This window comes from Perissodus microlepis, chromosome 5, assembly GCF_051167445.1.
Source record: "Perissodus microlepis isolate ML-2025 ecotype Zambia chromosome 5, ASM5116744v1, whole genome shotgun sequence".
Classification (NCBI taxonomy): domain Eukaryota; kingdom Metazoa; phylum Chordata; class Actinopteri; order Cichliformes; family Cichlidae; genus Perissodus; species Perissodus microlepis.
In genome coordinates this window covers 14,169,785-14,188,932 of record NC_140465.1, presented here as the reverse complement: position 1 = coordinate 14,188,932, position 19,148 = coordinate 14,169,785, and the positions used below count along the sequence as shown (strand labels likewise).

Below are 19,148 nucleotides of genomic sequence, written 5' to 3'. Positions count from 1 at the left end.
ATTGATAAAAGAATTAAAACAAGATGACTGCATGTGCATTCTCAGCATTCCCAAACATAAACATAATTTAAAAAAAACATGGACTATATCAGGTGTTTATTATGTGAAACACAAGTTTCATTGCTGGGTAACACTGTAACAAAGGGTTCTTACTAAATGCTTCAAATGTGAATTGCAAGACTTCAGTACAACATCCAATATAAAAAGATGTATTAACAGGCAGATACGGGGTGCCTGCGAGTTATTTGTGCTTCTTCTTTTTGGTGCTTTCCTGAGGTTTTTGGCTGGGCTCTGCAGTGCTCTCTGGTAAAGCCGGCTGCCAGGACAGAGGATTCCTTCTGAATATAGGCCATGGAGGCAAGGTCAACTAAAGCAAAGAACAGACCCAAAATTAAGTTATGATGGATGTTGTTAAAGGGCTGGACAGGTGTGAAAAAACAAGCGAAAACAACAATGTGTCTAATTCTGACATGTTTTCCTCTCAGGCTGAAAGGAGAGCAAGGACAGAAACATCATAGGTGCACAATGTATCTATCATGGCAAACTTACCACACAGGAGACAGCAAAACCAGCCAAGACAATGTACACTGTCCACCCGAACTGTTCAATGATCAGACCGTACACAAATCCAATCCCCTGCAACAATTACACAAATATCTTAAAATCTAACTTCAAGTAAAATTAAAAAAAAGATTGTGTGAAATTTTGATTAGTTACCGCTGAGATGAGTATTATTCCCTGGAAAATCTGTTCTGCCAGCTTCTGACCTTTATAATCCTGGAAAACAGTTGTTTGGGGAGGGAGGGGTGTGTGTCAATGAATGTCTTATTATTATACGTGAAAAGGATGTACACCATGATTGCTTAAGCCCTCCTATGCTACTTAACCCCCCCCCCACACACACACACACAACACAAGCAATAGCAGAAACAAGTCCCGATGTCGTCATTAAAACAGCTTTTTTCAGTGTAAAGTGTGCAGATGAATATAACACCAAGACCCTTCAATTCCTGACTGAAGGTTGCAGTGTAGTAATGAATTTGTCTTATGGGTCCGAGCACACACATCAAGCTTCTTTAGGTAAGACAATGCATTTGCAATATCAATAACCAACTAATAGCTGCTGAGTCCTATGGTAAATCTATCTTTTAAATCTTCTTAATTAGGATGAATGATCTTCTTCACGATTTTAGGTTTAGGGGATAAATCATATAACAGCTGTTACCTGCGTAGCCACAGACACATCGGCCAGCTACCGTTAGACAGGTTAACTTTAGCTCAATAGCACAGCATGCACGAAAGTCAGTGCGAGCCTGACCGTGCAGTTTCTGATCAAATAACCCAATTACCGCTTACCATATGCGTGGGGATAGACTTGAATATAGGCAGCATGTTTCCAAATGAAATAAGCTACCATAAGCTTGAAAGAATTAGCGAGAACAAATCGAAGGAACTGAATTTCCGGTTTCAAAAAGATACGTCTGTAAACGAAAAGGACCCAATTACAGCGGAGGAAACCGCGCAAGCGCAAAGATCTACAACGCATACGGATTGGACGAAGCCGTACGTGGTACAGTCAAATTTGGGTTTAGTGTTTGTGGGAATATATGATTGGCCACACAAGTGCCAGTCAAAATATGTGGCTCCATTATTTTAGTCGTTATGTATATATATATATATAAAACGTAGCTTATGACACGTTTGTGTTAGTAAAACGCGACAAGATGTAGTTTTTCAGTCAGGCACATCAGAGACACCTCTTACTACGCGAAGGCGTGTGGATGGGGTGAATTTGTTGATGTTGAGTTGGCAGTTTGGCTTCAAAGTGAATTCTTCTTAAAACTCTGCAAAAAATTGCAAGACTTTTGTTTGTTTGTTTGTTTTAACGTACTAAAAGCCGACGCTAATGTCCGCTAGTTTGCGGGGGGTTTCTCGTGTTTATGAGGTTTCTGCCACGCAGCGGTACAGCAGCAGTCCTCATTAACTGCCAGATGATCCTGCGCTGAAACCACCTCTGATGTTTATGTTTTAACCTTTTTATTATTTGGTTTGTTTTCTTTTCCTTTCACGTGCTGGAGGGACGGATGAGATCATTACTATGGGACTGAGGAGAGGTAGGTCAGTTTGAATCATTTGCAGCTTAGCTGTAACTAGTTCTGCAGAGTGTGTGAAAAGCAGAAATAGAAAACTTGCAGAGTAATAATGAGAGGACTATATACTTACTGTGTCTTTCAGTTAACGTGATCATTCTTGTGCTGCTGGCTGTTGCCTTCCTCATCATAGTCCAGCGAAATCTCCTCAATCTCAGTGACTTTTTGCACACAGAAAAGCCAGGTATGGTCATTGTCTCTGTGTTCGAGTCTTCACTGTAGTGTGGGGCACACACTCTTGCGTGGAGCAGTTAGGTGAATTTAAGTAAAGCCATACAAAAAGTTGGTGTAATGCATTTTTAAATGTGCCTTTATGTGCAGATGAAGGGGTGATTCTTCCCTTTGAGTCTGAACTGTCTCCAGACTTGAATTCGGCAAGGACGGGTGAGGAGATTCCTGTTCTCATCACCGCTGCTGAGGACAGACTTGGTGCTGTTGTTGCTGCCATGAACAGTGTGTACAGGAACAGCAAAGCCAATGTTGTCTTCACCATCGTGACCTTGAATGAAACCGTCGCTCACTTAAAGTAAGATATTTCAGCACGTCTCTCTCGTTAGGTGCGGAAAAGTGGGAGTTTGTGAACTTGGTCATATTTGACCTGTCCTTTTCTTTATTTTACAGAGCATGGCTGAGTAACACTAGACTAAACAGTGTCAAATATAAGATAGTAATTTTTAAGCCTGAGTTACTTAATGGGAAGATATCTAAGGATCCTCAGACCCCGGAGGCTGCAAAACCAGTAAGACAACTACAGGCATACACATGTTGTTTGCATGCCTTCCCCACTAGCTAAAACTTGTTTTAACTGTATTTTTTTCAGCTGACTTTTGCCAGGTTTTATCTTCCTGCTTACATTCCCGAAGCAGAGAAAGCTATCTATTTGGATGATGATGTCATCGTACAAGGTGAGAAGTCTCCAGAAATGAAGAGATTTGGTTATGAAATGAGGCCCTTTTTTTTTTTTTTTAGATCAGTAAATTCTTTTCTGCTGGCTCTCAGGTGACATTCAGGAGCTCTATGAAACCAACCTCAAACCGGGACATGCCGCAGCCTTCTCTGATGACTGTGACTCGGCATCTGCCAAAGGCATTGTTCGTGGTGCGGGAAATCAGGTGGGCATGACCCACAAGAGCTTTTCAGAGTAAAACAAAAAGTTAAGAATATCATACACTGTGATGCTTAATTAGATGACAAATCTCTGTTAACAGAATAATTACATTGGCTTCTTGGATTTCAAGAAAGAAGCTATTAAGAAGCTGGGGATGAGAGCCACCACTTGCTCTTTCAATCCCGGGGTCTTCATTGCCAACCTGACTGAATGGAAGAACCAAAACATCACCCAGCAGCTGGAGCACTGGATGGAGCTCAACACACAGTAAGTGACTGAGACTGGCGCAATAATGAATGGACTTTAAACAAAGGAAAAAAATCCTACTGTTAGTTACAAAACATGAATTTAGAATAGAATAGACCTTTGTTGTCATTGTACATGTACCTCAAAATTTAATCCAGTGAATCTCTTTGTTTGTTTTAAAGCCGTGATGTTTTCCTTTTCTCAGGGAGGATCTATACGGTAAAACCCTCGCAGAAAGCGTTACCACCCCTCCACTCCTCATTGTTTTTTACAAACGCCACTCTAGCATTGACCCCATGTGGCACGTGAGACACCTTGGTAAGTTCTGGTTGATTTCTAATTTTAAAAATGAACAAACCAAAAATGGATTTTCCAACAATCACATTGTTGCGATGTCATAGTTTGTGAAGTGGAAACACCACAAACAAAGCCTTAACGCCATAACCATAACTATAGCTCGTTACCCTAACCTTAACCACGTTCACGTTCTAACCCTCAAATCTAACTCCAAGCCTTTTTTAAAAAACTTTTTTTCCTGAGTGGACAGCAGGTTTATTTTTTCCATGTCACAAAACTATGACATCACAACAGTGTTCTTGTTCACTTGCATCGTTGAACTTTGACCAACGTTAATGCTGCTGATTCAAGAACGAGTCCAACGTGGAGATATCAGATACATCCACAAGACCAGGCTGCTTGACAAGCTTTTAAAGACACATTTAGCCTCAGAATCTAATTATTTATGTGGTCTGTAAGGCCAGATGAATACTATGTAAATTACTTGGGGGTAAATCATTTAAATAGGTAATTTTTTTCATGGTGCCAAGTTGTAGATTTCTCTGCCTTCTTTAGAATATAATGGATGTAAATGGCACCTTGTGGAGCTTACAGTGCCGTAATGAAAGTCAGTAGTGACGCATCTCTTCACAAACTACGACATGCTTTCTTAAAAGAACAAAAATATTGTGATCACTTAAATGTAAGAACTATTCTTTTACTCTTTTATCTGACTTCACCCATCAACTGTTTCGCACTTCAGAAGAAAGCATGAATTTAGTTTTTCCATGTTGACCACCACATAATAAGACACTTCCATTATGTTCAAGAAAAAGCAGAGATTTCTACATCTGATAAATATTTAAAATGGTGGAAATCACACCAAAACAATCCAGATAGATATATGGCAGGCTGTTCATTAGTCTGAGTATTTTGCTGTAACTGACTAAAACAGCCACCTCCTAGCCTTGTCTTCACTTTTAACTAATACATGCCAGTGTGGTCAAATGTCTCTGCAAAGAGGCAAATTGTCAGTGTCAGACTAGTCCTACAGCAACCTTTTGATGTCATTAAGTGACTTTTAATTGTGAAAAAACTCTGTGAAGGATAAAAGTATTCAGATCACATGTTTGATGATCATACAGGATGGTCCTGTTTTGGTGATTAAAAAAATATGTTTCTCTTCATACAATAATGGATTATATTTTGTGCTTTCAGTGTTAAATATGCTAAATAAAAGAAACAATTCTGTTCATTTTTCAGGTGTAACAGGTGCTGGAAGCCGCTATTCTTCCCAGTTTGTGAAAGCTGCCAAACTCCTGCATTGGAACGGACACTATAAGCCCTGGGGGCGAGGATCCTCCTTTACTGATGTGTGGGACAAGTGGTTCATTCCCGACCCCACAGGAAAATTTCACCTTGTGCGAAGACACACGGGGGACAGCTAGACTGAAAAATGGGCTCCTTGAACCTTCAGATCGGGTTCGTAGCAGCAGGAAAACTCCTTCATATCTCAGGAACTATGCAAATGTCATGTGTTTTGAGTTCCATCGTCCTCCGAATGTGGACCTGCCTATTCTCATCTTCCAATGAACAGAGATTTTTTTTCTATATCCAGAGTATATTGTTGATAGCTTCAAATTGCATTTTTTTTTAGAAATATTTTGTTAAACTAAAAGTAGACAGTTTCAAATACTGTTTTACTCCCACTCAGCTGTAAGCCACAGAGCTATTCTGCCAAGACCTTCTGGTAGAACATAAACCATCCTTGTCAAAGTAAATGGCTTTTAAGTAGGTGTGTTTAGCAGCTAAATAAGGATTTATTTACTTAATGTGCATATTAAATGACTCAATTATCTGAGCTGTCAGAGTGAGTCACAGCCACAGCTCATTCCTGCTTCTCTCTGATCAGCTTAGTTTGAATTATAATCATTAGCCATGCAAATTCCTCATGTCGGTACCTCAGTGCAGTACTTCCTGTGGAAAACTAATTTGATTATATTTAATTGCACTCTATGTGCAATTAAATATAATCATATAGATTAGATTGTTTTGGGATGAGAGTGGTCTTTTTAAGTCTTGTATAAATCCTCTACAGGTTAACTGCAGTCAAACTAATGGTGCATGTTACTTTACCATAACACTACCTGTCCCGCTTTCATATTTAACAAAAAAAACCCAAAAAAACATTGGTGTTGTTTTGTTTTTTTACACAAACCACTAAGCTCACTGCACCTCTGCAGGAACAGAACAGCTTTGCACAAACATCTCCTACTTTAGTGCTTCATTATCAGCATTTTCCTACTACCTGTTTAAAGTCCCCTTACTGGTGTTAATGTCTTTTTTTGTATCAAATAAAGGTTACATGTTTATTAAACTCATGTGATTCTTTTTATTTGTCCAATATCTGCTAAATGTTTTTACAATTGCATCTTCTTCAGAATTCGGTACCTTTTGTGACAGTGTGCCAAATATCAGGCTTAAATCCAGAATTTGATTTGATTTCCCAAAAATAGCAGTCGCCATTTATGAACCAGAAATTGCTACACTTTTCAAACATATGTCTGAGGGATTTGCAGAAAGTAGATAAATATTTGGGAAGTCCAGTCTTTTGTGATGATACCATTGCTTTTATGTTGTGTACAGTGAAGATACTGGTATCTTTGGTCACCTCTACATGTGCTGGCTCTCATTTTCCTAATAGGGATGGACAATAACAAAACAAAGACACTGTAGTTAATGCCTTTAAAATTAGGCTAAAATGTTTCCCAGTGGGTTGTGGCAGATGGATGTCCTCCCTGAACCTGGTTCTGGAGGAGGGTTCATCCTGTTAAAAGGGAGTTTAGAAAAGTTTCTTTCGTCACCAAATGTTTGCTCATAGGGGGTCGTCTGATTGTTCAGGTTTTCTCTGGTATTACTGTAGGCTCTGTAGAGATATATAAATAAAACTGAATTAAAGAGGTTTTTCATATTGATCTAAAAAAACAAAACAAAACAAAAAAAAAAAACCCCACACAGCAGGAAGCAACAGGTTGTTTCTTTTCAGGTTTATTACCTTGGTAGTACGATGTCTATTTACACTGCAATACAAGTTATTACAAAGATCTTGTAAAGAATCAGATATATACAGATGCATGCTATGCAATAAAGTCCATCTCTTGGTCAGTGTTTATTCCAAGAAAAACAAACCGACTGATTTATCAGTTGAAAACTTTCGGATTAATCCCACAGTACGCTGGGTTTAACCCAGCTGTACTCAGCTGGACAAGTGAAGGCACCCAAGTGACTGTATATCATCATTTTCATGCATTCTGATTAATCCAAAGTCTGAATGTCCACCAGGCTGCAGGCACCCGCTCACCGTGAAGGTTAAATCATTTAAAATCAGTGTTGAAGTCATAGGCGTCGTCTGTGATAGCTGTTGAGAGGCTGATGTCAATGGGGACAGACTGAAAACGCACGTTTCCTTTTTTTTCTGCAACGAGAAAGCAGGAGATGTTAAGCAGCTGCCTTGATGGGACCATATTCTAGTGAGAAATGAAAGCAATCTTTTTCAAAACATTTACTTTTGATTGTCTTTTTCTGTAGTTTCTCAGCTTTCTCCATTTTATTCGAGTCCTCCGTGGTTTCAGTCTGTAAGAAGAGCGGATGGTTCAGTTATTTAAACTCAACAAGCTCAAAAATATACAGTGTTTTATTAAGAGAAAAAAAAAGGGTTCCAGTCATCAGGATCAGAGTTGGATTAGAAGTCTTCATAAACAATTCAAGACTTGCATTTTTGTCCTCATTTCCAGAAGAGTGGACCATCATTAACATTTTAAGCAGCTCTATTGTCTGACAGGTTTCCCATCTGTAATTACCTCGCTGCTTTCTTCATTCTGCTCTGCTTCTTCTGTGGCTGCAGCTCCAGGCTTTCCTTCAGGGATGTCGGCGACACTCAGCAAACCTGAAGTCGGCCCTTTAGAGGTGAAGCCTATACTGCTGGCCTGGTTTGGAAATCTAACAGCTGGAAAAGGAAATGTTTTCAACAAGATTAAAAAATGAATACACTGTAATACATTCACAAGTGCTGAGCTGAAAAGCCCACTTGAGGCCTCAAAAGGCCAAACTGCAATTCTTTACACCTCACACGAATAGAACATTAATATTAACCTTAACTACATCCTGCACTCTCAACTTTTATTTCTAGACTTCTATCAACCAATCCCTGAATTTCAAAACAAGCATCAGATGGGAAAGGAAGGTGATTTTATGCCTCTAAATGTGCATGATAGTTGTGTCAGATGGATTGGTCTATTTCACATTTTGGGCCTCTTAAAACCATTTAAGCATCATTTGCTTATTATTTATTATGTTTAATGTTGCTGACAATGTCCATCCTTTTCCAGCAGTATAACACACCATGTCACAAAGCTCAAAAATCATCTGAAACCTGCTTCTTCTATCGACCAAAACCAGAGGATTATTTCCAGCACTTCACTGAATCTATGCCACAAGTAATTAAGGCACTTCTGAAGGCAACAGGGGATCTAACCCAGTAACTAACCAGGTGTAACTAATAAAGTGGCCGGGAACCGTTTACCTCTGTAATAGTGTACTGTGTATGCCTTACGTTACACAATGACCCCCCCACACACACACACACACACAAAAAAACGTCACAAAATTTCACATTAATACCTTTCAGAGTTTCCTTGTTTCCCGTTTTTATTTTGTTTAGATTCCAGCCATTCTGCATCTCAGTGACCACGGCATCAGACAGGTAGGCAGGAAGGCTGTGGTTTTCTGGTGCCTTACAGTGGTAGCTCAGTTTGGCTCTGAGGAGACATCAAGCAAGAGAAGCAGGATTTTTTTTAATTCAAAAGCACTAAGCAGTTTGCCAAGCAGCATATTTACAGCTCAGTACAGCACAGTATCTGGATCAGAGTTGGATTAGAAGTCTTCATGATGAACTCCAGAACTGCATTTTGTCCTCATTTCCAGTCATGCACTGCAGCTGCCCACCTTCCCAAGACAGTATAAAAGTGCACACACTCACCCTGTCCAATCTGCAAGAAACGTGGTGGCCGCCTGCTCTGTGTTGGGAACGCCGCCCTTCTGCAAATAACCACGCTTTTTGGCGAAAAGGGTCAGAAACTCCAGAGAATTTCTGAAGTCTGGGATGTTATACTGAAGCATGATCTGGAACAATCAGAACAAATAACCTTAATTTATTAAAACAGTGTAATTTACAGCAGCGACCGAATTTGTAATGGTTAACACCTCCTGTAAGAGAGAAACTCTTCGTACCTGGGTCTTATCACACTGCTTAAGCAGATTCCTGACAGCCTCCAGCACACTCTCACCGCCTTCCTCCACCTGCAGGCTCCTCAGAGCCATCGAGGCCGGAGGGTTGGATGGCGATGCCACAACTCCTGGGCTGTCTATTAGCTTCACATTCTTTGCGATGTGCACCTCTTGCATCATTCTGGTGAATTGTAGAGAGGAAAAAAAAATGACGCAAAACAAGCGAGAGGGTCAGAGAAACGTATTCACCACCAATATTCACTTAAATTACAACTTTTAAAGCAAACTAAACAGAACAATTGCAAGCAGTGATACAGAAGAGTTCTACTTAGAGACTGGATTTTTAAAGATTGCCACTTACTTGGTGGTGCCTCTCTTGATGCCAACATTGCATGCTAGGGACCCCTTTATACTGTTGATGATGCTGCTCTTCCCAACATTAGGAAAACCTGAAGGTAAAAGGAAGTGTGCAAAAGATTCAGTACCCTGAACAACAGACAGTGAATGCAACATCCATCAAGGACATTGATGGCGAAAAAAAGAAAAAAAACTTACCGACTACGCCGACTCGGAGTGAACCTTCACTCTGCGTTTTATCAGCGTAGCTTATGAGCAGCTCTGCAAGACAACAGTTTCCAAAGCAGGCTGCTCCTCTGGATCTGTCCAGCACTTCATTAGAGGCCACTATCCTGCGCTTTTTGGCTTTCTGATGAAGAGCGAAACAGAGATATCATGAACAGTTAAAGTGGCTGAGGATTGCTCTTTTGTAAAAATGAATACCTCGTGTCTGCATGCATAGAGATTTTTAAAAATGATCCACAAACACATCTCAGCTCTGCGTAGAACAGGCTGAATTAATCATGTGGTTTGTTTACTACTCTTGGAGGCTATAACCAGTTATAACAGCACAGAAGAAGCTGTCCAACCTTCTCAGTCCTCCACATCATTAAAAAAAACCCTAATTTCTAACATTTCTTAGTAACCACAGAACTCACACTAGCCGCTGTTGAATAACAGTTTTAAAACACGCTCATTATTTCAGCCCGCTATGACAGACAACTCGTGAAAATGAATAAACTGCATCTGTGATCTAAACAGACGGTGGATGAGGAAAACATCACCTCTTCTGCCTGCCTCAAAGCAGAAAGTTGGAGCTGTCACCAGTTCAGTATTTGACCAAACATGAGATGTGATCAGTCTCCCTTTCGCTTTTTAGTTATGATGTTGGGTGATGGCAAGAAAATCATTTTTGCAAAATCTCACAGTTGAATTGACTCTTTCAATCCCAGGCGGAGACACAAATCTACTTGGGGTTGTGCCACGCATCCAGCATAAAAATAACTAACTAAATAAATCAAACTTACGGAACTACCGGCTGCTGTGGCAAAATCTGAATGGCAAAGTCTTCAGATTATGTTTTTAAAGTGTGGAGAGTAAAATGCACCACCTACCACAACTCCATCCCGCAGCTGTGTCGATGCTTTAAATGCCACAACAGGAAACTCCTGCTGCAAACACTGGATCCACCTTTCCACGGTCTCTTTTGGCACCAGGTCTGCAACAGACAAAGCCAAAAACCAGTTTAATCCAATGAAATTCACGCAAACACATCAGGGTTTAAACTGTACGTGAAACATGAGGCAGGGTCCCAAGTCAATTTACCTATTTTGTTTAAAACCAAAAGTAATTTCTTGGTTCCTCCTCTCTGCAGCACAGCCTCCTCAAGCTGTGGACACCTGCACCCCAGTGGATCACGAGCGTCGAGGACTTCTATTACTACATCGGATGCATCGATTACCTGAAACAGAGGAGATCCCTTGAGTGTTAAGAGCTATTATTCTCCATGGTAAGACCACACCTGGGAGCAGGTAGCTTTACCTTGTTTAATTCAGCACAAAGGAAGTGTTTTGAGCTCCTGTCTGGGGCAGGCTTTTTCTCTGACTGAGTTCCACTGTCGTCCTATTTAAACAAGACAAGGTTAGCAGAGAAGAGCTTAAACGTTGAATAAGATAAGAAAATAAGATCTTAGCGATGGCCTTTTTACCTTGCGAGCCTTCTTCGCCGTGGGTTCTGCTTCTTTACTCGCAGCCTCCTTCTCCTTTTTCCTCTTCTCAGCTCGCTGCTCCTTTTTAGCTTGCCTCCTCTTTTCTTTTTCTTCCTCGATCTATGAGACAGATTCATTGAAAGACTCTTACACTTTACCAACACAAGAGACATACTGCACATGAATGTCATGATGATCAAAGCACAGACTTTTTCATAGTTAGATCAGGACTGTGCATTAACCTTCAACATGCTCCTGTGATGATGTGCGCAAGAAAAGCCATTTGACTGCTAACCTGTAGCCTCCTCTGTTCTGCCTCTCTGAGGATCTCCTCTTTGAAAGGAGCACTGTTGGGCACTCCGATATCCTTCTTCACTCGTTTGCTCACTCCTTTCTTCTTTGCCTCTTTCCTTAGCTTTCTGTTGTGCTCCCGGACCTAAATACACGACAAGACTGGGTAACTCAGTTACATGGGGACACAAAAATCCGTTTAAAAAAAGAAAAAGAAAAAAAAGAGTCTGGTCCACATGGGCCTCCTGTGGGAAAAATGTACTCAAACGTCCTGCTAGAAGTTAGTGTCAAAGTTAAGGCGCTTACCTTCTTCTGTATTTTATAACGTTTGGCACATGAGAGCCGCTTGCTTGCCTTCTTTAACTCTGAAGACGACAAAAAAGAACAGTTAGTGGTTGTTAGCTGGAAGCCGAGCTAAAGCAGACTGAACAGGTTTACCGGCCACCAATGACAGCCGCTAGCTCGTTAACCGCGTGATTAACAGACCAGTAAAGCTCTGTATAATTATTCTACTTTATTTATAATGAAGTATTACTGTAACAGCGTTATTTACTTACTTGGTCGTTTCATGATGGTGCCGCAGACCTACCAATGTGACTGAAATGCTCTCACACGTGGGAGACGGAGAAGTTTGATGTCATGTCACTTCCGGTTCTTTCAGCGTGTGGTTGGGATTTCGCCACCTGCTGGTCAGGAGGGTTTAGTTACAATCTTGTTCTTCTTTCGGCTGCTTCCTTTAGGGGTCGCCACAGCGGATCATCTGCCTCAGCCTCATCCTCTGTAGCTCCAACCGTGTCCTTCTTCACTACGTCCATGAATCTCCTCTGTGGGCTTCCTTTTTTCCTCCTCTGTGGCAGCTGCATATTCAACATCTTGTGTCCAGTGTATCCACCTTCCCCCCTCTACACGTACTCAAATATCTCAGTCTTCAAGTCAAGTCAAGTCAAGTCAAGTGGCTTACTGTCATTTCAACCACGTGCAGCGGTACAGTACACAGTGTAGCGAGACAATGTTCCTCCAAGACCATGGTGCTACATATAACATAGACAATCAACACAGGACTACATAAAGTGCGATTGTGCAAAAATAACAAAATCCCCCAAAACTAAACACAGTGAAACACCAGACAGAACAGAACAATACAGACACAAGACAGTGCAGACACAACAGTGCAATAGAAAAGTGCAACAGTGACAGTGGGTTGTTCAAAAGACTGAGCATTGTGCAAAAAGCAGCTTGATGTATGAAGGTGTGTGTGTGTGTGTGTGTGTGTGTGTGTGTGTGTTTAATCCAGTCACTGAGTTTTCAGGAGTCTTGTTCTCTAACTTCGTCTCCTAAGCGTTCAACCTCAGATTTCCCTCTGATGTACTTATTTCTAATCTCATTCATCCAGGTCACTCCCAAAGAAAATCCTAACATCTTCAGTTCTGCCAACTACAGATCGGCCTCCTCTCTTTTGGTCAGTGACACTGTCTTCCAGCCGTATATCATACCAGGTCTAACTAGCATCTTATAAACCTTCCTTTTCACTCCTGCTGTTATGCTTCTGTCACAAATCTCTCCTGACACTTGTCTCCAGTTACTCCACCCTGCTTAAATTTTCTTCTTCACCTCTCTTGTGCACTGTCCAATGTTTTGGATGGTTGACTCCAGGTATCCAAACTCACCCACTTTCACTACCTTTGCTCTTATCAGCTTCCCTATACCCATCATCCTTCTCTTTCACACATTTCTACCCTGTCTTGCTCATTCCTTTTCTCTCCAGAGCATACCTCCAGATAGATCGCAGTGTTATCTGCAAACATCACAGTCCACGGACACTCCTGTCTGACCTCATCTGTCAACCTGTCCATCACCACTGCAAACAAAAAGGTGCTCAGACCCAATCCCACCTCCACCTTGAACCCATCTTTCACTCCTACCTCACATCTCACCGCTGTGTCCTCATACATTTCCTGCACCACCCTCACATACTTCTCTGCCACTCCTAACTTTCTCCTGCAGTGTCACAGTTCCTCTCTTGGCACCCTATCATATTCTCTCTTTACATCCACAAAGGCACAGTGCAGCTCCTTATGACTTACTCTGTGCTTTTCCATCAACAATCTCAAATGCTCACTGATCATCACCTCTCTTCTCACCCTAGCTTCAACAACTCTTGCAACAAATCTTATGTACACGTGATATTTTGTATAAATAAATAAATAACACAGCAAATATTATTTGTATTCCTTATTTTTGTGTGTTCTCATTCTTGCTGGCTCCTGAGTGCAAATTTAAAATCACCAGAAACGGATACGTGTTGAAATAAAAAAAAACAAAAAAAAACACTGAATTTGAAACGAATAAAAGAAATTGAAAACATTCTGCACAATAAGACTGAAACAACAATGAGAGAAACAACCCCAAAACTGCTGGTCAAAGCACAGGAAAAATAACGAAAAACAAAAATCATTAGAAGAAAATCCCTGGGGGTAAGAAGACAGAAGAAAGTAGTTGGGGGTCACGTGACGGGGTCGAGCATCTTTTTTTTTTTTTTGGTCCGTTTTAGATGGTGGCAGGAGCTCCGTGCAGCCCAAAACAAAAATGACCAAACTGCAATTTTTAAACGTCTTTTTGACTGAGCGTCTCATGCTTGCTGCGCAGGAGATTTACAAATCTGTCGAGGACACGATTTTGGAGTACCAGGAGGAGATAGCGATCAGGGAGCGGGAGAACGACCATCTGAGACGCAGGCTGCGAGACGCTGGGATTGAAATATGGCCAGGTTAGCTCCACTCTAAGCTAACGGTGCAGTGGTTTCTTCTTCTGCACTATTAGCCGAGTGTATGTGGGGAAGCGGGCATTGGTAGGCAGAGGAACTGAAACAGAAACGTCAATGATGAAGAGCAGCAGCAGCAGCAGAATAATTTCGACCCGCTTCCAAGCAAGTCCAGTTTGGTCGCTGACAAGCTAGTTTATGTTAGCTGCTGGTGCTGTTGTTGTGTAGGGGCTAGCGCGATAGCAACCTTTGTTCGTTAGCCAGCCTGCTAGTCTACTAGCCTAGTGCCTATACCCGGGCTAGCACTGAGCTGTATCTGGATCCTTGTGTGTATACTGACGAATTTGTTTTGCAGACGCATACATTATCTGACAGTCACACATGCTGGAGAAGGAAAAACAAACAAACCACCACACAAGTGATGTGTCAGCAGTGTTTGTTTACCCCAGTCTTAAACCCCTCATTCACAAACACCCATAATTCACTCGGGTTCCAAAGTGCTGGCAGAGATGCCATTTAATTATTAGAAATATAGATACTGTTGTTTGCATGACACATTAATCTAAAGTACCAAATTCCTGTTAAATCCTCTGTAATTTTTTATAATACATCACTTTAAAGTCAGGGGTGTTAAACATAAGGCCTGGGGTGCCAGAATGGACCAGGCAAAGACTCCAGTTTGGGCTAATGAATGGCTTTGGAAAATGTGAAGGACGGCATAAATGTCTGACTTTTTCCTGCATCTGTTTTTGAAAGTTTTATAGCTTTGTCTACAATAAAACTTCTCTCTTTAAGAGTCATGCTGAGAGATTTCTTTCATTTACTACAGCAGCATTACTTTATGTTGAAGAGAAACAGACATAAGGTTGAAATTTCACCTTTTTTATATGAAGATATCTCAGGGAATATTTTTAAAAATTTTTTGCACTAACAGAAAGTGGGACTTTCACCGGATCCGCACAGTTAAGATTGAAGTGGCTAAATGTGGCCTAACTTTATATAGAATAATTTAAAACAAAAGAGGTTGACCCAAAGTAATTTACAGGAACACTCTTTTGTAATTCAGGTTTTGAAAGGAGGTGTGGGGTTGGGCAATCACCACAAAGGCCTGGTTTGCTTTAGTTTTCAGGGGAAAATGCATTGAAATAAGTTGTTGGGACAATGACCTCAGTGACCCTGACGCAAAATATGCAGTTAAAACATCTGTAATAATTATATAGACAGGATGTCCAACATGTCACCATCAACAGACTTTGAATGGTATCTTTAAAATGGTACACTTTAACTTTACCCTTGTAGCTAGACTACTTATATACACTGTATTTACTGAGTATGTCTTTAGGCCATAGTCTTGTCATTATTGATCATAAAACAAAATGTTTAGGATGCCACCATGTCACTCGTACTGTAAGCTGTGACCACGTCAGATTTTTAACATGGCATAACTAAAATGTAATATTTCTGTTTACATGTTCTATTAGTTTTACTTAAGAGTGTCGCACGTTCAGCTCTTTGCCTGTTTCATGTTAAAAAGAAAGAACAGAAAAAGGTTAACAAAGAAGATGCATCTACCATTTCTTCAAGTTCTTGTGTTGAGGAACAAGGGATTTTAATATTTGATTTCAAATGTCATCAACAGGCTGTTACCATATTTTCTTCAATGCAGTCAGTGGTTTCGTCTGACCAGCTTCCTTCCAATGTCTTTTCAGATCGTCCGTCCATGGCGTTGTTGGATGAGGAGGATGGTGAGCATCCGCGACGCGAGTGGAGTCCCAGCATGGGGCACGAAGAACGCATTCCTATTCAGATCAAGGACAAAAGAGATATGCGGGCCAACCAAGCGGATGATCAGCTTCGGGGACATGGTTCTTGCAGCACACCAGAGAATATGTTCTCTCCTCCTCGTGTTGGAAATGAATATCCTCAGGATGGCCCACACACATCCAACGTCCCGCAGAATCAGGGTGTAGAAAACAGGGAAAGGGATCCTGGATCTCGAGGTCCCCCGAGGCATGTGAAGGCAGAGAGCGGAGCTGGCCACAGAGGCTCGACTTCCTCCAACAACGGCGCCCAGCCTCTTGCACCGGTCAATCCAAACTGCTCAAACGAGAACAACATTGACATTATTGGGGTGGAGAATGGCGGACAGATGGTTGGTGCTAAGGGTGCTGGAAACGGAGCGAACAGAGGACAGGCTTCTCACATGCGGAACCAGGGAGCCAGCGCCGTAGACTGTCCCCATCAGAAATCCCCCCTACAAGGCCACATGTCTTCTTTCTGTTGCAAAGTTTGCGGTGAGGCGTTTAGTCACATTGGCCACTTACACGTGCATGTACAAGTGCACACTCGGGAAAAACCTTACCGCTGTGGAGTATGCGGAAAATGCTGCAGCTCCTCAGGCAGACTTCAAGAACACCAGCGTAGCCACACGGGAGAAAAACCGTTCCGCTGTCAGATTTGCGGAAAGGGCTTCACACAGATGGCTCACTTGAAGGTGCACATGAGGATCCACACGGGAGAAAAGCCATACAGTTGTCCTGTGTGTGGCAAGTGCTTCAGCCGCTCTGACAAAATCAAAAGGCATCTTCAGACCCATAGCCGTGAGGGAACATATTTCTCAGGGCAATGATGCAACTGTGTTGCTATACAATCTGTTGTGTGAATCTTGAAGAAACTTTTCTATAAAAAGCTCAAATTGCTGCCATTAGGACGATGAGTTGTTTCTTCCAATATTTCAGGATCGAAGAATTCTGCAAATCCTGGAGAACTTTTTTTTTCTAACCTAATAATCCTCAGTCCATCAATAGAATTTATATTAGCCAGTTTAGTTTGTTGTTTAACACATTTTTTGTACTTGTCAGTGAGTGTTAAATATTTGACACCATTTGTGTTATTAGCTAGACTTTCTGTAATATCTAGCCTTTCTTTAGTCAAATAAATAGCATGAAGAAGTCTTCCACCCACATCTTGAAGCTGAGACACATCAAGATCACAGCTTATGAGCAGCCGGTCACTTCCAAGTCACACATGAGTGTGACTTTATGACTTAAACTAAAGAGCAAAGTATGCATAAAATCATCTTAATTTTATTAGCTAACAAACAGAGCTAATAGTGATGGTTTGGTAAATAAAACCTGTGTATTACATGGCTAAGACACTGCCATTTTAAAAAAATACTTTTATTTTTAAATGTAGCATTTTTTAAAAAGAAAAATATTAGTGTTGCCAAAAAGCCCTGTAAACTGGAGATGTGGCTGATATAAAAGGAAGAGTCTGATCTAACATTTATCTCCAACAATTTTCTTATTGTCTAACTTAACGTTCTTTTTTTTTTTAAATTAGGTGCTGTTACATTAAATACTTACATGCTGCTATCTCACATGAGCCCTTTTCAGACATGCTTGCCTTATCAGCCTGTTAAACTTACGGCACATGTCATTTTAACACAAACTTGTTGTGTTCACATAACTTACTGCTTCCACTGCAGAGATGGAGAGTCGTACAAACACAGTTTTTCCTGTGTGTGCAAACAATGTGCACACTTTAGGGTTATTTCTCTCTGTCGTTGTTGTCAGGAGAAGAGTCTCTCTGTGTGTTGCAATGAAGGTGCTGCTGAAAGAAGCGTCCCCTGACCCTCTCACACAGGCTCAGACAGGTCCCTACCTGTTCTGTATTACGCAGCTAAAAGGCATCATAAAGGAATGTCTGCTGAGCTGAACACCTGTCAAAGAGCACAAGAGGCATGCACTTCGGGATTCTTGTGTTTTTATCTATCCAGTAATGTGACTGGATGTATTTCAGACTTGTGCACAAAGTGGCACATTACGAGGTCTGACTTTAGTGAGGTTTGACTTCTACAGAAAAGGTGCATTAGGATACTGTGCGCATGTCTGAAAGTTACTCTTGTTTCATGATGTTGATTAAAAGGAGGATACATCTGTCAGAAGAGTGCACCACTATTTTGTGAGATTCTGTATAAAATCTGCTGTTTCTGACCCATTATACATTTAGGAATTTTGTGATGTCTTTTTTTTGTTTGTTTTAACGACATGCACTATTGCATTAGACCTGGATGATGCAGGAATTGACACTATGACAGGGCCAGGCAGTATTAGCAGAAACTGTGTGGTTTTTCAGGGATTTCATTCATAGTAGTGATCATTTAAATGTTTTTGGAGTGGCCTCCCTCCACTCAAGAGTTATGATTGGTTTTTCATGGATTAAAGTCCTTCCTCTTCACAGTGATTGATCCCTTCACAGCAGATCCATCAGTTTCTCCTCTCAGGATTAATGCTGCATTCATAACTGGGGGCAGTTGAGAAGCATTAAACAGTTATGATAAATTGCATTTTGTCTCTGCTTGTAGCTGAAGTAAATACAAAAAAAGAAACTTGTATCCACGTATCGTGCAAAAAGATGAACCATAACGAAAGAGTGGTCTTTCCAGAGTGTGTCAGAGCTCAGTCGCTAAGGAGGCCTTGTCTCGCATCATTTGTCCCTCTACATGTGATGAATGCAGCATGAAAAAAAAAAAGAACTAAACTCCAGCACATCTTCTCAACTTACCAGCAGCCCAGCTCACAGTCTTCTCTGGGACATCTTTGTTCCCGTGCGCACACATTATACTGTACAGCGTTGTATCAATATGTATTAAATGTTATTTTTTAATAAACTAGCAGTTGAGTATTTGTTGCTGTTGTCTCATATGTGGCCAAAGTATTCTAAGAGAGATTATTTTCATAGCCAATCACATCAAGCATCCAAAGGTACAAGACACTAAAGTTTGCACATTTAGACAAAACTTCTGGCAGCTTGAATTTTCTTGTTTGACGAATTGCAATGTTCCAGTGAAGTTAACAATAAAATGTAAATTCTAAATACTACTACCCAGGATTTGAGCACAGCCCCTTCATATGGGAGGCAAATGTATAACTACTAAACTATGAAAGCGCCTCAGACTTTGGACAAATGAAGGTTATTTGTGCC

The 19,148-nt window shown here is 41.0% G+C and overlaps 4 protein-coding genes and 1 non-coding gene across 6 annotated transcripts; 2 read left to right on the top strand and 3 right to left on the bottom strand.

The window, feature by feature from the left end:
* Positions 1–79: 79 nt before the first annotated feature.
* spcs1 (signal peptidase complex subunit 1) lies at positions 80–1,495 on the bottom strand. The gene is made up of 4 exons (XM_084928047.1): positions 1,357–1,495; positions 718–777; positions 550–636; positions 80–367 (listed from the first exon to the last, which is right to left on the bottom strand). The coding sequence occupies exons 1-4, from the start codon at positions 1,390–1,392 to the stop codon at positions 242–244; spliced, it is 309 nt and encodes a 102-aa protein (XP_084784173.1). The 5' UTR covers positions 1,393–1,495; the 3' UTR covers positions 80–241.
* Positions 1,496–1,560: 65 nt separating this feature from the next.
* Positions 1,561–6,157, top strand: glt8d1 (glycosyltransferase 8 domain containing 1). 2 transcript variants are annotated; one of them, XM_084928046.1, is made up of 9 exons: positions 1,561–2,114; positions 2,236–2,334; positions 2,472–2,676; positions 2,772–2,889; positions 2,971–3,055; positions 3,150–3,262; positions 3,389–3,525; positions 3,710–3,822; positions 5,044–6,157. In XM_084928046.1, the coding sequence occupies exons 1-9, from the start codon at positions 2,099–2,101 to the stop codon at positions 5,226–5,228; spliced, it is 1,071 nt and encodes a 356-aa protein (XP_084784172.1). In that variant the 5' UTR covers positions 1,561–2,098; the 3' UTR covers positions 5,229–6,157. The 2 variants fall into 2 exon arrangements, with proteins under 2 accessions (XP_084784172.1, XP_084784171.1); XM_084928045.1 differs by having other exon boundaries at positions 3,359–3,525.
* Positions 6,158–6,812: 655 nt separating this feature from the next.
* gnl3 (G protein nucleolar 3) lies at positions 6,813–13,822 on the bottom strand. The gene is made up of 15 exons (XM_084928040.1): positions 11,959–13,822; positions 11,708–11,766; positions 11,406–11,546; positions 11,111–11,230; positions 10,945–11,025; positions 10,729–10,864; positions 10,518–10,621; positions 9,622–9,772; positions 9,428–9,515; positions 9,070–9,247; positions 8,819–8,961; positions 8,461–8,597; positions 7,641–7,786; positions 7,347–7,413; positions 6,813–7,255 (listed from the first exon to the last, which is right to left on the bottom strand). Exons 1-15 carry the CDS (start codon positions 11,969–11,971, stop codon positions 7,155–7,157), a joined length of 1,665 nt encoding a protein of 554 aa, XP_084784166.1. The 5' UTR covers positions 11,972–13,822; the 3' UTR covers positions 6,813–7,154.
* Positions 9,875–10,007, bottom strand: LOC146386758 (small nucleolar RNA SNORA47). The gene has a single exon (XR_014800346.1). It is a non-coding gene; the product is annotated as a small nucleolar RNA SNORA47 (small nucleolar RNA).
* Positions 13,823–13,892: 70 nt separating the features above from the next.
* LOC146386756 (uncharacterized) lies at positions 13,893–18,850 on the top strand. The gene is made up of 2 exons (XM_084928041.1): positions 13,893–14,168; positions 15,872–18,850. Exons 1-2 carry the CDS (start codon positions 13,988–13,990, stop codon positions 16,789–16,791), a joined length of 1,101 nt encoding a protein of 366 aa, XP_084784167.1. The 5' UTR covers positions 13,893–13,987; the 3' UTR covers positions 16,792–18,850.
* The last annotated feature ends 298 nt before the right edge of the window (positions 18,851–19,148 follow it).

What these genes read in the sequence shown, in the direction of transcription:
- gnl3 (XM_084928040.1), bottom strand. An exon ending in GTTATAAAATACAGAAGAAG is followed by an intron (nt 11,547 to 11,707) that starts GTAAGCGCCTTA and finishes TCGTGTATTTAG; the next exon opens with GTCCGGGAGCACAACAGAAA. An exon ending in ACTCCGAGTCGGCGTAGTCG is followed by an intron (nt 9,516 to 9,621) that starts GTAAGTTTTTTT and finishes TTTTACCTTCAG; the next exon opens with GTTTTCCTAATGTTGGGAAG.
- spcs1 (XM_084928047.1), bottom strand. Translation starts at nt 1,392, where the DNA reads ATGCTGCCTATATTCAAGTCTATCCCCACGCATATG. An exon ending in AGTCTATCCCCACGCATATG is followed by an intron (nt 778 to 1,356) that starts GTAAGCGGTAAT and finishes ACTGTTTTCCAG; the next exon opens with GATTATAAAGGTCAGAAGCT. An exon ending in GTTTTGCTGTCTCCTGTGTG is followed by an intron (nt 368 to 549) that starts GTAAGTTTGCCA and finishes TCTTTGCTTTAG; the next exon opens with TTGACCTTGCCTCCATGGCC.
- LOC146386756 (XM_084928041.1), top strand. Translation starts at nt 13,988, where the DNA reads ATGACCAAACTGCAATTTTTAAACGTCTTTTTGACTGAGCGTCTCATG. An exon ending in TGGGATTGAAATATGGCCAG is followed by an intron (nt 14,169 to 15,871) that starts GTTAGCTCCACT and finishes ATGTCTTTTCAG; the next exon opens with ATCGTCCGTCCATGGCGTTG.
- glt8d1 (XM_084928045.1), top strand. An exon ending in GAAACCGTCGCTCACTTAAA is followed by an intron (nt 2,677 to 2,771) that starts GTAAGATATTTC and finishes TTTATTTTACAG; the next exon opens with AGCATGGCTGAGTAACACTA. An exon ending in TGGATGGAGCTCAACACACA is followed by an intron (nt 3,526 to 3,709) that starts GTAAGTGACTGA and finishes TCCTTTTCTCAG; the next exon opens with GGAGGATCTATACGGTAAAA.